This window comes from Syngnathus floridae, chromosome 2 (assembly GCF_059516105.1).
Source record: "Syngnathus floridae isolate MCC-2025c chromosome 2, RoL_Sflo_1.0, whole genome shotgun sequence".
Lineage (NCBI taxonomy): Eukaryota > Metazoa > Chordata > Actinopteri > Syngnathiformes > Syngnathidae > Syngnathus > Syngnathus floridae.
The window spans coordinates 22,655,574-22,671,797 of record NC_142414.1 but is presented as its reverse complement, the minus strand read 5'-3'; the positions used below and the strand labels follow the sequence as shown (position 1 = coordinate 22,671,797).

At 42.0% G+C, this 16,224-nt stretch overlaps 1 protein-coding gene across 5 annotated transcripts in view; it reads left to right on the top strand.

Annotated features, from left to right (window-relative positions):
* The window catches only part of bsna (bassoon presynaptic cytomatrix protein a), a 68,302-nt gene that overhangs the window by 38,699 nt on the left and 13,379 nt on the right, over positions 1-16,224 (top strand). For 4 of the 5 annotated variants that reach the window (XM_088364328.1, XM_088364322.1, XM_088364306.1 and 1 more), the window contains 6 exons: positions 3,310-3,768; positions 5,538-10,781; positions 11,450-11,491; positions 12,000-12,170; positions 12,316-12,566; positions 13,899-14,832. In XM_088364328.1, coding sequence (XP_088220454.1) covers positions 3,310-3,768; positions 5,538-10,781; positions 11,450-11,491; positions 12,000-12,170; positions 12,316-12,566; positions 13,899-14,832 — 7,101 coding nt within the window. The remainder of the gene's footprint in view (positions 1-3,309; positions 3,769-5,537; positions 10,782-11,449; positions 11,492-11,999; positions 12,171-12,315; positions 12,567-13,898; positions 14,833-16,224) is intronic. The other variant, XM_088364314.1, reaches the window with a different exon arrangement.

Here is a 16,224-nt window from a genome sequence, read left to right as displayed (position 1 = left end):
TGTTTGACAAAAGAAGCTCAATTTCTTCACCTTCACTTCTGTCAGCCAGCATCACAACTTAATTTTGATTTTTCAGCCTCTCTCCTCTCTTCTGTCTGATCACTTCCTAGCCTCAGAGGGGAGCAGCAGCAGCAGCCATAATGCTTTCTGCTCTTCAAAGTCCACACTTCAGCACTTCAAAGGCTGTCGTCTCTCTCAGCCTTACACCAAGGCTAATACTCTAATACCTAGCAGGGTGTATACGGCAAAGCAAGAACTTCAATTTGGTCAGCTTTTTTTCTGTTGCTGTCCCTACAGAGCTCATTTGGGGGTGACCCTGTGCATAAATAGGAAAAAAAACCTGCACTGATTTCAAGACAGGAGAACAGCTACAAGGAATCTTGTAAAGTTGCTGTTACATTTTAGTTGAAAATACAATGGTCAACAGCAAATTTACATCAGAAATGGCTTTCTGTGTCTCTATATTTTTGGCGCTGACTTAATTTTTTTTTACTATTTTCTAGCACATCCGGGAGGTTCATTTTGGGGAGGTTCACGTTTTTAGAGGGTCTGTATCATGGTAAAATAGCATGCTATTTTAATCTTCCCAAAGTTCATTTTATATATATATTCCCTTTTATACAATGGCAATCTAATTTCTTATGAAGTATGAGTTATTTTGGTGGCTGTTTTTCTAACCTGGAAGTGAGACACCTGGTTCATTCAAACCCGGCCTCCACTGGACTCACTCACATTTGTCTGTAGACTCAAAGTAGACAAAATATACTTAAGACGTCTAAAAAAACAGCAATGACTTGAGCAAAGAGGGGTATGTGGAAACATTTAATAATTTATTTGATGCTCCAAAATCAGAACAGCTGCTTGTTAACTCAAGTTGTAGGGACAGTTGCGCTGAGAAACTAGACGCGTGTTTAGTCTGCAGGGACGGTACAGGAGGAGCTCCTCACATTGTGACCTCACTAAGGGATTATCTGGTCATTCCTTTGGATCAGGCGGGGCATCTGCTTAGAGAGGAGGAATGAGCAGGAATTTTGTGTTTTTGGGTGAGAAATTAGCATTTAAACATTGCTAAAAGCTCCCAAGCTTGTGCTTTTGATTTCTCCAAGAGCTGAAATTTTAGTCAGAAAGATGCTATTATAAAAGTCGGGGTCTCGACACTACTTCATTCACACTCAAGTCATTTTTTTCTGTCCATGACATGCTCCATTTTTACCTCAACTTCAACAGGATTAAACACGCAGGCTTCCAATTATGAACATTACAGTACAGCAAAGCAACTCATTGATTACCCATGTCCATATTCAGTAACAAATAACTTAGCAGTCTCAATCTTACATGCACATGTGCGACTTCACAAGAGTTCTGCCCTTACAAATATGTTCTCAGTTTTGACTCATGTCAGTGGTATTATATTAACAATATGCTTATCAATATGCAAATAAGTGTATTTTTCCTGCTTTCCGAGCATATAGAAGTGTAACTAAAATTGTGACCGGCGAGTATATGTAATGAAACTTGTTTGGGTTTCCTTAAGTAGTGCATTATGCCACATACAGGATGTTAAACTGGACACGGAAAGGTATTGTAAAAAAAAAAAAAAGCATGGTTACTGCACTGACATTCTCTTTTCTTGTCAATTCAGCCTGTAAAAAGCAAACACACACAAACACGCCTACCTACACCCCTTGATGCCCTGATTATAGTTCAAACTGTCTTGAAGCACCTTTGGCACCATAATAATCAGTAGCTTCCCAACGCCTACTTTAGCTGCAGCTCTAGTTTCTTCCTCCACTTGCTTGAGCCTCAGCGGGGAGGCGCATCCTTTGAGGCAAGAGTTCAGTGATTTTATGTGTGTGTGTGCCTCACATGCACGTGTGCTATCACTCACTCGACTCTCAAGATTCAAGATTCAAGATTCAAGAGTTTTTTATTCGCCATGTTTGAGCGTGCCAAACAAGGAATTTGACTTCGGTAAATCACAGCCTCTGTTCAACATTTAGGTGACTAACAACAACACTCAGCACATGTGAAGAACGAAAGATATTCTCAAACATCCCCAGATCTTAAACTCCCAAGAGGGCAAGGAAAAACTCAAAACTCCAGCTATGGGAAATGAGAAACCTTGAGAAAAGTCCACAGATGGGAGGGTCCCTCTTCTAGTCCCTCATTGCACCCTTTGGCCTTCTCCGCTACCCCATCCTTCTTCCTCTTTTCCCCAGTCTCTTTCTGCTTGTCATCGCTCACTTCTTGGTTATCATTCAGCTCAACAGACTGTTCCATTTTGCTTTGATGAGATATGTGCGTGTGTGAACATGTGTGTGTGCAAGTAAATATAAGTGTACAATGCAGGAGAGTGCAGCCTAAAGTAACAGTCAGGATGAGCAGAACAATGCAATTCAGGGGTAAAAATAGCTCCTACTCTGTCAAAAGAAAAGAGGAGACCAGAGTGTGAGAGGATGGAATGAAAGGAGTGATTATGCTCACAAGAGTGAAAGACAAAGGGAAAAGCTTCCTGAGTTCTAATGAAGTTGTTTAGCATTAAAATAAACTCATAGCAAAGCAATACAACAGAGCAGAATTGGATTTTTAGATGGAACCAATCGCAATTCAAATCAACAATATAATGACTTGACGTTATTAACGTCATGGACATATAGCAATTAGTGCTATCAGTGTTATCAATCAACAAGTGCTGTCAACTGCTATAAAAAGCCATGGCAAGCGTGGCAACGTTGGGGTACCTGCATATTTCGCCCAGGTTTATAAAAGGCCAAAATGGTGCCCAATTGTAATCTTAAGCCAAAATAGCAGACATCCTGTTAGTTTTACCATATGGCTCTAAAATATATTTTTATTGGTCTTGGTCCGTTACAAATGCCTCTAAATTTGTAGTTGTTGGTTTTATTTGATATAATTCAAGTTATTCTATTTGCATTTTTACAAATTAGAAATGATTCATTAAAAATTTGTAGGGGGTGCTTGTTGCCATTTATTTAGAAAAATACAATTGCACACAATTGCAAACAAAAGACCAAAAAAATATATATATTTCATCCAAGCGATGCCAATCCCAAGAATACCTGTGCAAACACTGCCAAGCAATGGCCAATATGTCACACAAAATGATTTTTATGATCCCGAGCATTCCGTAACACGCTGCCCAAAACTGTTATGGCATATAAAGCACAAGGAAAAACAGTGGAAGATACTACTTTAATGTTATAACATTGACAGGCATTTTATCAAACATTACGTCAATGAATTCAGATGTTGTTTCCTAAATATGTCATGATTTGGACTGTCTTGCAGAAGAAAGAGTGGCTATGTCTCAACTGCCAAACCCAGCGGCTGATGTCTGGAGGAGGTCTCGATGAACCTCCTCTCCCTGTTCCTCACCCGTCCCCAAAACATCAACCCTCGGGGTCCCCACGTCACCAGGCGCCAGCTAGTCAACAAAGCCCCCTCCACAAAGCCACCAACCTGCAAGGGTCCAAACAAGCCCAGCCTCAGACACAAAAACCACAGTCGGGAACTGGAGGTAGTGAACAGTTTGGGCCAAATGCTACCAAGCTGCACCTAGACACCAAGAGCGCCATACCAACTACAACAACTGGACCAACAACAGAGACCCAGAAGAAGACAAAAACCTCAGACGAAAAACCTAAAATGGAGCCTGAAAGCCAAACTGCCAAAGACAGCAAAACCACGCTCAAAAAAGGAGATCAAATCACACCAATCAAGGAAATTAAGAAGTCAAGGCATTATGACGTAAGTAACAGTAATGGGAGGAGTGCATTGTAACAGTTTATCCATGTGTATCCTTACTCATTCTCATTCCTGAGTTTTATCTTGACACGTGCCAACATCTTCAAAACTACATGTATCTCTTGTGACTTTGAATCAAAGTGAAGAGATGACTTCAGGATAGAGCCATTTATTCGGACTAAGAAAGATTCCAAAGTGCCTTTGATGATGCCTTAACATTACATTGCCCTACTTAGAAGACATTTTTTTCAATTTTTTTTTTTAACTTTGCGTTAAAGGTTATACATTAAAAGTTACGCTTCATAACGATTCCTGTGCAAATGGACCCCATAAACGTAATGACAGATACACTGTATGTATACCAGACCAAACATTGGGGTACTCCCATTGTATGAAAACCATATACACATAAACTGCTTCTCTTTCCAGGACTTGTACACTTGTCAAATATGAGTCATCTGATAAGTTGCAGTGCAGTTGTTTTGCACTGAACAGGTAATCAAAAACATATTTTCACACAACATTGCAACTCATGTTGCGACCAGTCAAGGAATCCAATATTTTCAAAATGTGTCGTGTAAACAATCACGAACAATTTTTCTGATATGTACTTAACTATTCTTGATGGCGTTTCTCTTTGTGTAAAGTGAAGGTTGGAACAGCTGCAGTCTGCAGCTGTTTATAAAGCAGAATATTGATTTCCTTCTAACAAAATGCTGACATTGTCAAACACAGCAAGGCAGACATGGATTAGCGTTTGGATGGGGAGCGAGTGAGGCTTTTTCTTACTCGACTGAAGCCAACGTTGCAGCAGAGATATGTTTGATGTACTTATATGCAACATCATAATTACTAAGGCTGAAATAATGCAGCTCTGTGAGCTTTTGAAATGCAAGGAATTGGCACATTAGTGTTGGCAAACAGGTCAAGTGAAAGCTTATTTTATGTGCACTGTTGAAGTTTTTTTCAACACAATTAACAATAAATAGGTGATTAGTGCACAACTCCTGTGTGAAACTTCTGTTGGCAAAGAGGTCAACAATTGCAAACTTGGTTTTTACATCTTGACCTTTCTCGAAACAATGAACAGTGCCCATTAAACACAAGTATTTTACTATCATGTGATGGGACATTCTAAAAAAAAAAATAAAGAAAACAGATGTGATTTATTATATGCAATCATGATTGAGACCATGTTGTTGATAGTCCTGGAAGATTTTCATCATCCTATTTTTTGTATTTTGCATTCTTTCAGTCATTTTGAATTTCATTATACCAGGTTAGTTCTTTGATTTGTCATGTTATTAATCAGCCACTGATGAATTCTGATTCACCTTTTCACTTTTTTATGTTGCATTTTTAGCACTGCAATCTTATTTGTTGATTCAATTTCATTGACCCCTCAACAAGAATGCCCTTTTTATATATTGATTTATTTATTGTTTGATCGTTTTTGTTCGTTTGTTTTTTGATTCCCTGAGAAATTATGTTTTTACGCTAGCTATTCTCATTATTTTAAAATAATCTCACCTTGTCAGTGAATGGGCAGTAAATATTGCCCTTATGATGCAGAGATGATTCTGTGATTAATATAATTATAAACTCTTGAAAAGTATGAAGTATTTGCAGATGAGTTTTAGAATTAGATCCATTAAGACTTTCTAGTGAGGAAAAGCGAATCAGAAAATTAACGGCTGGATGGTGGCATATACTGCATGCAAAGTATCACCCATTGAGACCTTAAAGGCTTTTTTTTTTGTTTCTCTCTTTAGGATACAAAAAACAGCACACATGACTTGTCACGCAGCCCGCAGAGCCTCAGTGATACCGGTTACTCCTCTGACGGCATCTCCAGCTCTCACAGCGAAATCACAGGACTAATTCAAGAGGAAGAGATGAAATTGAGTGAGAGGGGCATCATCGGGCGGGGCTCCCCGCCAAGCCCTTCAGAAATTAAGAAGCTGGAAAGTTCCATGAGGCCTTTGCTAGAGAAGAGCCTTTCCGAAGACAAAGCGGACAGAAGAGGAAGGAAGCACAGGGATAGAGACTTGGATGACAGAGGGAAGCATCGCCCACGCTCTTTGTCAATCCCACCAGATGCATATGACTCAGATGAAGAACTTGAGGACATAATGGAAGAACAGGAAGACGGAGGAGACTGGGAGGCTAAACGGAAAGAAGGGAAGGAGGAGAAGAAGGAAAAGAAGAAAAAGGAAAAGGAAGGTGAGCCAACCGAGATGACCGATGAGGAGTTCATGAGGAGGCAGATAATGGAGATGAGTGCTGATGAAGGAAATGATGAGGAAGAAGAGATGGAGGAAGATGAAGATGAGGAAGATGAAGGATATGGGTATGAGCGAAAGAAAAGCCACCACAAACACACCCTATCTGACACAGCAAAAGAGAAGCGCCGCCTACAGCACCACTCTAGCAGTTTTGAGGAGGAAACAAAAAGCTCCACCGATGTTTACAAAAGCTCAGTAGAAGAGGGTGAGGAAGATCTGATGGCGTCACAAGGTGGTCTGAGGCGCTTTAAAACCATTGAACTCAATAACACAAACAGCTACAGCCGAGACATTGAGCTCAGTAACGAAAATGACTTGAGCCTTGATCGAGAACCCGAACTGGAGATGGAAAGCCTCACCGGCTCTCCCGAGGAGCGCTCTCGAGGTGACTACTCGTCCACTCTTCCACCAACCTCTGCATCCTCTTACGGCTCGGGCCAGTCTCCTACATCCATCTCATCAATGGAAGAAGACAGTGACAGTAGCCCCAGCAGGAGACAAAGGTTGGAAGAGGCTAAGCAGCAGAGGAAAGCACGGCATCGCTCTCATGGCCCTCTGCTTCCTACAATTGAAGACTCTTCCGAAGAAGATGAACTGAGAGAGGAAGAGGAACTCCTGAGAGAGCAGGAGAAGATGAGAGAGGTTGAACAACAAAGAATCAGAAGCACAGCACGCAAGACTAAGCGGGATAAAGAGGAGCTGAGGGCTCAACGACGGAGAGAAAGGTCCAAGACACCACCCAGTAATCTTTCACCTATCGAAGATGCTTCTCCAACAGAGGAGTTGAGACAAGCTGCCGAAATGGAAGAACTCCATCGTTCCTCTGCCTCTGAATACTCCCCTCAGAGTCTCGATTCCGAAGCTGAGGGCTATGAGTCCAAACTTTACAAGTCAGGCAGTGAGTACAACCTTCCTACCTTCATGTCGCTTTACTCACCAATTGAGAAATCATCGATCACAACCACAGTTGCGCCATCAACCACTTCCAAGCCATTAAAGAGTGCTGAGGAGGTTTATGAAGAGATGATGAGGAAGGCAGAGCTGCTTCAAAAGCAACAGAAACAGCAACAGTCTCCAGTAAGACACAGTCAGTACTATGAAGAAGACATGAATGGAGAAGGTTATGATGAGGAGTATGACTATGAACAAGATCAAACAGGCTATGACAATGACACAGTTGAGATGGAAAGTGATATCTATGAGGAGATTCGACAAACATCTCAGAACATCACAAAGATGCAGCAGGCTACTGATGAGCAAGTAGAGATTGAGAGCTCTTATCCAGACAAGCAATTTCTTGAAACAGGTTCAGCCTTTGCAAAACTACTGGAGCAAAGCAATGCTCTTTTGACTCCAGGAACCAGCCCCACCCAGCTCTCCTCTCCTGTGTCTTTTGCCGAAGCAGGAGGACGCATCCCTGATGTTAGAGTAACTCAACACTTTGCTTCAAAGGACAGACACAAAGACAGATTAAAAACCCAAGCGGGGAAAAATGGAATAACCCCAACAGTAGCTGCCACTACAATTGCAGCTTATGGAGTTTATGCCAGAGATGCTGTAACAATTTCACATACAAGTACAAGTAACACGATGACATCCACACAGTCATCTATGTATAGCAGACACACAAGTCCTGCCACATCTTCAGCTACTGTCTCAAGTGTATGCAGCAAAATTGCAGAGATTACACAAGCCTATAGTCAAAGAGAGGTTATCACCAGAAGAGTCGGGGACACTCGCGGTGTTCGTGATAGCCCAACAGCTTCTAATGAGCGAATCAGTGAGCCACGCTCCCCTAAGTATACAACTTATTACAGGAGCACCAGCCCTCCCCTTTCACCGTCCCCACCACCACAAAGCCCCACCCGCTCCCCCTCCAGGAGGGCGACAGCTGAGTTCTCTACACAGACTTTCAATTCAGCACTACGAATGGACTCTGGGGGTTCTGGGCCGACATCTCCAGTGATGGCTCAGGGAACCCAAACTTCACATAGATCGGTCTCCCCACGTCTCTACCGGCAGCAGTCGTCCCAGGATGTGCCATACTCTCCACCTGCCAGTCCAGCTCGTCCAATGACCGTCAACACGGCTACATCCCCTCTGTCTTCACCCACACGATTTAGCCGTCAATCTACATTTGATTCTTATTCACCATGTGGTAGCCCGCCAGATACGCCACCTTACCAACATTCACCTACACACAGCTTCTACAGAACACAAAGAATAGAAAAGGTAAATGTTGGAACAAGTATGGTTACCACAGCCGGTAGTTATACAAGAGGTTCCATTTCTATGGATAATATATCCCTCTGCCGCATATCGACAGTGCCAGGCACTTCTAGGGTGGAGCAGGGCCATATGATCCAAGGTGGAAGCGTTGTGGACCTCAGAACAATCACCAAACCTGCTCCAATCATCATGACTGATCAAGGAATGGATCTCACCTCTCTAGCCACTGAAAGCAGAAAATACCAAGGTGGCTCAGATGGGAGCAGACAGTCAACAATTGTACAACCTCTGATTATGAACCTTAATACCCAGGAGACCATCACACCAACCACTGTGAGTGTAACTGTGGCGGCTTCAATGTTTATGTCTCAGACCAAACAACCAATGATCTACGGTGATCCCTACCAAAACAGAATTGATCTAGGTCAGGGCATGGGTTCAGCTGTGTGTTTTTCCCAAAACAAACCCCCTCTATCACCTCCAGTGGACCCTTCAATACCAAAAATTGATGCAAAACTTGAAGACCTTAGTATTCAACAGAAGGAACTCCAAAAACAGCAAGAGAAGTTGCAAATGCAACAAGAGCTTCTTGAGCAGCAATTGCAGCAACATCACCATATGCAACAACACCAGCAGCAGGCATCTGTTTTAGCCAAGTACAACTTTTCCGGCCAGGTCTCACCCTTGCTGAAAAAAGACTTGCTGGTCAGCCAGACAAGCACTGCCTCAGCTGTTGTCAGTGCTGTGTCACCAGTCATCAACCCGGAGATGTATATCACTGGACCCATTGAGCTGAAAGGAAAGCCCAGCCCCCCTGGCATGATTACAGGTGGAAAAACACCACATAGTATGGTAGTACAGATAGATGGGGGACAAGAGCAGGTCAGGGCTGTGACCCAGATTATAAAAGTGGAGGAAGGACAAGATGCAGCAGATCTGTCAGGAGGCCAGATTAAACCTGACAACCAACCAGCTTGCTGCGATGTTGTATACAGACTTCCCTTTGGTGGAAGTTGTGTTGGTGCTTCTGAGAAAGAAGGTATAAGACCTCCTTCCGCTCCACCTTTTTCCTATGATTCTGATCAAGAGAGACAACCTGGAAGATATTGTGAATATCCAGTGGAAGGGCCCAAGTCCCACACATTGCCTTATCCCGGTCGGCTTCAACCCTCAATGTCTGACACAAACCTGGCTGAGGCGGGGCTGCAATCCTACCATTCTAAACTAGAACAACTTCAAGTCCAAGGAGAACACGCAATGGATCTAAACGCTGTAAAACACAGCTATGGGGGATATATTGGGATGCAGTATGGCTCATACACAGATTTGCGTCATGGAGCGGAACTCCCTGCCCCAACATTGCCTATACGCCGATACAATTCCTTGTCCAACATCAATTCTGACTATGGCTACTCTGCTCGTGACATTGCCAATTTCCAGGAAGCTAACTTAGCTCAGTACAGCGCCACAACTGCCAGAGAGATCAGCCGAATGTGTGCTGCGCTCAATTCAATGGATCGCTACGGAAGCAACCCAGACCTGATGCAGTTTGGGAGTCTGGGGAGAGGAACCAGCCCGGCGACCTCAAGGTTATCAGCTGGTCTTGGCTTGAGACAAAACCTGCTTTTTGGATTGGATGGGAAGCCATTATCCCACAACCAAGCACTTACTCACCTCATAAATGCCAGACAGGCCAGTCTTAGAGCCATGTACCCTGCAGCCATTCGCTCCTCAGATGGAATGATCTACTCCACCATTCAGACACCCATTGCCTCTACCTTACCTATCACAACTCAGCCTGCTTCTGTTCTTCGACCACTACTAAGAGGGGTTTACAGACCTTACTCATCCCCCAACATGACGCCTGTGCCCCTGTCTAGTCTCACCAGATTGCCAATGACGCCAAGAACGTCGTTATCTGGACAAGCTCCAATCCGTTACCCTGGACCAGGTCTTCTCCAGACGACATCGGTCTCTGCCACTACTGCTAATGCAATAACAACCTTAGCACCAACGAGTGCCCCAGTATCTGTTCCCATGACAGCTACAGTCCAAGATGAACCGGTTTACCTGGGTAAAGGTGCTATTGTAACCTCTTCATCTGTAGAGGTCACATCAGCTGACCCACAGCATCAACCGCTAAACATGTCCCAAGCGCACTTGAACAGTCAACAACAACAGACTCAAGCAACAACTGCTCATTGTTACGCATCAGTCGGCCATACAGATTCTTCTAGCAGTTTATCGGTAGCAGGGGGTCTACCTCCATTCCCCCCACCTGGTGCTGTACACAAAGATGGTGAAACTGAAGCTGAAAGGTTACATCGTCAGCAGGAGCAGCTTCTGCAGATGGAAAGGGAGCGTGTCGAGCTGGAGAAACTCCGGCAACTGCGTCTACAGGAAGAGCTGGAACGAGAAAGGGTTGAGCTGAAGCTGCACAGAGAGAAGGAGCATATTCTGGTGCAGAGAGAATTGCAGGAGCTGCAGAACATCAAGGAACAGGTATAAGGAAAAGCAGGAACTTAAATACAGAGATTTAAGGTGTTTTGTGGTTGGAAGTTATTTTTTGTTTTGTGGTGTTATTGATAGTTTGTTCTCCATTGCATCAAATAGTACTGTAACAATGTTTGGATGCGGGAGTGACATTATAAAGTCCCATATTTTTGTTTTTAACAACCTGATAAGAAATTTTTAATTGATAACGAGCTAAATATGCTAATAGAATCAATATCAGCAATAATTAAATCAATTCTTTTGAACATATGTGGATGCGTATGTTAGCATTTGATTACTGTCAACCAACAATGAAGTGTTTCAATTTTTTTAAATGAAATTATGATATATTTGTCATAACTTACATTGTTGGAATGTCATGCCCACTGTATGGTTTACAATTCTCCTCTGAATGTGTAAATACTTATACAGTATCCTGCATGTAACATGCGTGATGAGAAATGGATTTTGATTTTTGTTGTTTTTGTTGTTTTTGTTTTTAAGGTGGTCCATGTTCTATAAAATCATATTTATTTCCAACAGTGGTGACAGTGGTGAAATACTAGAATGTCTTATCGCTGTCCCAAAATAATTTCCTTTACCTCCCACTATGTTTATTGCTGTGCTTTAAGACTTAACAGAAGAGCTAACATAATAATTGTCTTCTTTCTCGATAGAACAAGCAGTTGAAAATCTTTCAAGTTAACTCTGTTAAACAGGTGTGGAAGCTTTGCTTGATACAAAATCAGCAAGAGAATGTTTCTGCATCCCATAGCCTCCAATTGCAGCAAAATTCCAAGCACTTTTATTTGCAACAACCTGTCATTAATGCAATGAGGAAACTCCATGAAATCTGTTCTTACACGCATTACATGACTAGCACTCGCACTTATCTGCAGATGCTGTTCTGTGTGCTGTACTTGTATTTTTGTTTTCTGGCAATACAAAGAGGTTTAGGTCTACTCTAACCCATCCGAATTAATGCCATACCATATTCTGGTTCAGGAGGCTTGTGATTTTTTTTTTTTTTTAATCATCATTTGTCCAGCCAGATGCGCTGAAGAAACTGCTTTTTGCTATACTCTTTTTTTTTTTTTTTACATCGTTTTAGTTCTTTTCCGATCAACCTCTCCCTCGTGCCTCATCATCACAAAACCCGTTCATAAATACTTGTCAAAAACCTTTGCTCTCTGCCTATGTATGATTGTTTCTGTTTCTACAATCTAGGTTCTACAACAGCAGCAACAAGAACGAGAGAAACAACTTGTTGTCCAGAGGGAACAGTTGGCCCAGCAAAAGTCCCAACTTGACCAGATCCAGTCCTTACAACATCAGCTCCAACAGCAGCTTGTAGAACAGAAGCGACAGAAAACAGCCGCTGCGGTCCAGAACTTGCAGGTGAGGTCAACAAAAACTCCAAGTCAACAAAAATTCTCAGTTGTACAGATACACTGCAACCTATCTGACAGTGAGGAAAGTCTGCGGCCATTGTAAACCTTGCATCATGTGATGACAAATGACCACAATTGATTTCCTATTGCAGATGGATGTGAACGGACAGCCTCTACATACTGACCATCAAACTGGAACCCGTTCACTCCCCAACTCCTCTTCAGAGATGTGTCTAAAGAGCCACGAGGAGCATTTTGAGAACCAGAGCAATATGAGGAAACACAGCTCCATGACCAGACTGAGCAGAGACAGCTTGGATGGAGAAGGCGTTGTCTTCCATGTTTCCCCTCGCAGGAATGTGGATAGTTGTGTGCAGACAGATGATGAAGATGGAGAGGAAAGGTATTTACATTTATGAATGTGTCTGTGTGTCTGAGTAGGAGTGTGATATGTTTTAGCCTTTAAAGTACTTAGTGTTTGTGTTAATTCCAACATTATGTGTGTTAAATTTATATATCAAGCACAAATAGTATGTAGTTGTACATGATATGTTATAATTACTAATAGACAAGTTCATACAAACCAACTACAGATGATTTGTTAGCATTTAAAAAACCCAAACACTTCACTTTAAAACAAACGCAAGTCTAAATTGAGGTTGATCCCAATTAAATTGACAATATATTGTTACCCTACTGTGTTAGGTGCTACATCGAAATGCCGAAAAAGACACCCAGCTTTCTTTTTAGATGGTTTCAAGAGGAAGCACTAGAAGGCTGAATCGAAACAGTCAAAACCACGACATATCTCGAACCAAAATGTTACAAGGTATCCACGGCACGGCAAGACAATTATCTGATCAAAAGTGAACTGAATAGGGAAGGTGTAAATTGACACGGAAGAGAAGAAACGAAAAGAGAACACCTCAAATAAATCATGCAGCTTAGTAATCACAAATCGCAGTAGGGTGCACTAGTATGTGGCGGATGATGGCTGGCTTGAGTCTTTTGGGTCACCGTGTCCCACTTTTGGATGTTGGTGGTGGTGCGGGTGTATCTTTCCTTTACAAATAAGTATGTCACTTCTTTGTCATATTTTTGTATTCTGTTATAGTTTGTTATGGTGTTTTTCTGTTGTTGTTCTTTTTCTGTCCTGTTCTCTCTTTTCTCTGTGTAGCTCACAAACCTTGTTCTGTCTGCCTGCATTTGCAATAATACCACAATACAAACAACCACACGGGAATTATTTCAAACTCTTGTGTTGCACAGAAAAAATATTTCCAGCATAAAAAAAAAACAGTTTCTGCACGACAATGAAGCTGAGCGGGACAAATGTGTATGCGAAATGTTTTCACTGAGTACTATATACCATACAGTATAGGCTGGATATGATCTAATTCTCCAACTGGTCCCAAAAATTATACGTTTGATGATAAATGTTCACTTTTTTTCTGACAGTATGAGCTAGTAGTAGCAGCCTTGTCGCAACTCCCTAGCACTGCCCTGGTTGTCATGGTAACAAAATTTGGGCCAGCAGTACAGAAGAGCTAAATGAGCAGTTGCTCATTTGCATGAAACAGAAAAAACAGGTTGTAAAATGCTCTGTTAGTCTTGATCCTTGAGGTACTTTGATGACAGCATGACACAGACATCAGGGAACTGATTTAAATTGTAAAAACAAAAAGTCTAATATAAAATATAATGAAAATTGTTGAATTCTTCCCTCCATCACAAGGTACATGATGCGTCATCGAACCAGGCGGCGTGGTCGCAGCGTGGACTGCTCGGTTCAGACAGATGACGATGAGGACAAGGCTGAAACAGGGCAACCAGTCCGCCGAAGACGCTCTCGCTACTCTCGACATTCCGAATCCAGCGCCACTGGCAGCGGAACTGCCACGAGCACGGCTGCTACTGACACCAAAACCAGCACGTCTAAGATGGTATCCTCCAGCATAGCTATCCAAACCATCAGGGAAATGTCCTGCCAAACCGAAGTCGAGCACCTTGGAAGAGTTTCCCCTGCCATCCATGTGACGTTACCAGACCCAAACAAAGTAGAGATCGTGCACTACATCTCAGGACCTGAACGGACCAATAAAGGACAGTCACTGGCATGCCAGACTGACCCAGAAGCCCAGTCACAAGGTGTTGTCGCTCCCCAGCTCAGCATACCAACCACAGTGAGCCCGTATTCTTCCTCCACCAGTAGTGGAACCCAACAATCGGGTTCCACTGACATTTCGTCACAGCAGCGCCAGCAGCAGCATATCTCAGCAAATGCGGCCAAGTTTGAACGCAGACGTCCTGACCCACTCGACATTAACTACCAACCTCACAACCACCTGCACAATGAGTCCATCTCGAGCATCATCCGGCAGCAGCAGACGGTCCCGAAAACCACACAGGTCCTCTACTCACCTGTCTCGCCGGTTTCACCTCATCGCCTGTTGGAGAATTCGCTATCGAGTGAGCGGCTGAACAAGGCCCATGTCACTCCTCAGCAAAAAGCATACACTGCAGAGTCCCCCCAGCGACATCCCTCCATGCCCAGACCAATCAAGAGCACCCAAAGGTCCATGTCAGACCCCAAATCTCTTAGTCCTACAGCGGATGAGCACACAAAGGCTAGGCTGTCCCTTTATCAACAACAAGCACTACAGAACCAGGTAAAGTCACTCAATGGTGACAACAATGATGTTGGAATTACAGACAATGCATGAAGAATAATGTGTTTTACAGGGATGATGTTTTTTTCTTATTATTTTAAGTGTGCACAGTTCATATTGAGCAGATAAGGCCAGATATCACATGTTCCCTATATTTTAAAACGTTTTTAAGTTTAAAAAGTTTGCAAGTTTTAATATACTACTTCTGATGAAACATCAAATATTTATTTGAAACACCCAATTTCTTCTAGGTGTCAACCTAAGATCTTGAATTAATTTGTCATATGGTTTGCTGGGAAAGAAAAAGAGTAGAAAATTACAAGCCTTGTCACATTACATTGAAAGTTAATTTGGCACTGGCAATATATGTCACTTCACCATCCAAAGCATTATTCAAATAATATCTAATTGCATCAAGTCATACATATTGCTTTAATTTCTACTGAGCAAAAGACAAATTATATGGGAAAGTAGTTGTTAGAACCCTTTTCCCTGAGCAAGCAAACCTAAGAAACTGGATCTTATCTCTGACAAAAGACAAATTACGTGACATTGCATCCCAAGTTCTGACAGCATATTACAAAACAGCTTCAATTAGCTCGATAATCCTAATAAAACAGCAGTCAGTTTAGAATTTACTGAATTGGGGGGTCATCTGAACCACAATGGTAGAAGGTTTGATCTCAAATTTTCAATTTAAAACAAAATAAGAATGCTTTTCGGTTCTCTAAATTTATTTGCAATATTAAATAAATATAGTTCAAGAATAGAGTCAATGAACAATGCCCAAAAAGTGTTTTGGCAGTCAAAATAATTCAATCTCTTGTTGAGATTGTTCAGTCGTCTAACCAGAAATGTTTTAACAATTTCGATAATGTTATTACTCAATTTAATTCTCTAGTGAGATATGTCAGCTGCTTGTTAACACTGCTCTATTCTCATCATAACGTTCAAGGTTTTTCTTTCACAATTATTAGGTCATGTCTTCTAACGCAACCCCCTTGTTCTTTCTTGTTGTCCTTGTCTTCTTGTCTATGTCTCCCTTGCCTCCTTATATTTATTTCCCTGAACTTTTTCAATGAGCTTGCCTTCTTCCTGTCCATGTGATATTTATCTTTTGATTGATTTGTTTTCTTGATTTTTCTCCAAAACTATATCATACCATTGTGATCCCTATTCCTACTTTTATTAATTTTCCTTCTTTCCGTTGGTACCTTCCAATCCTGAACTACTTCATTATTCATTTTTTTGCTTTCAATTTGATCCTTTGATCTCCCAACATATTATGCCTTATTATGTTCTCAATATTTCATCTCTTACCAAATGCCAAACAATTCGCCTGTCATCCAAACAATCACACCCTCTTATTCTGTTTGACTCCTTTTTTTTCAT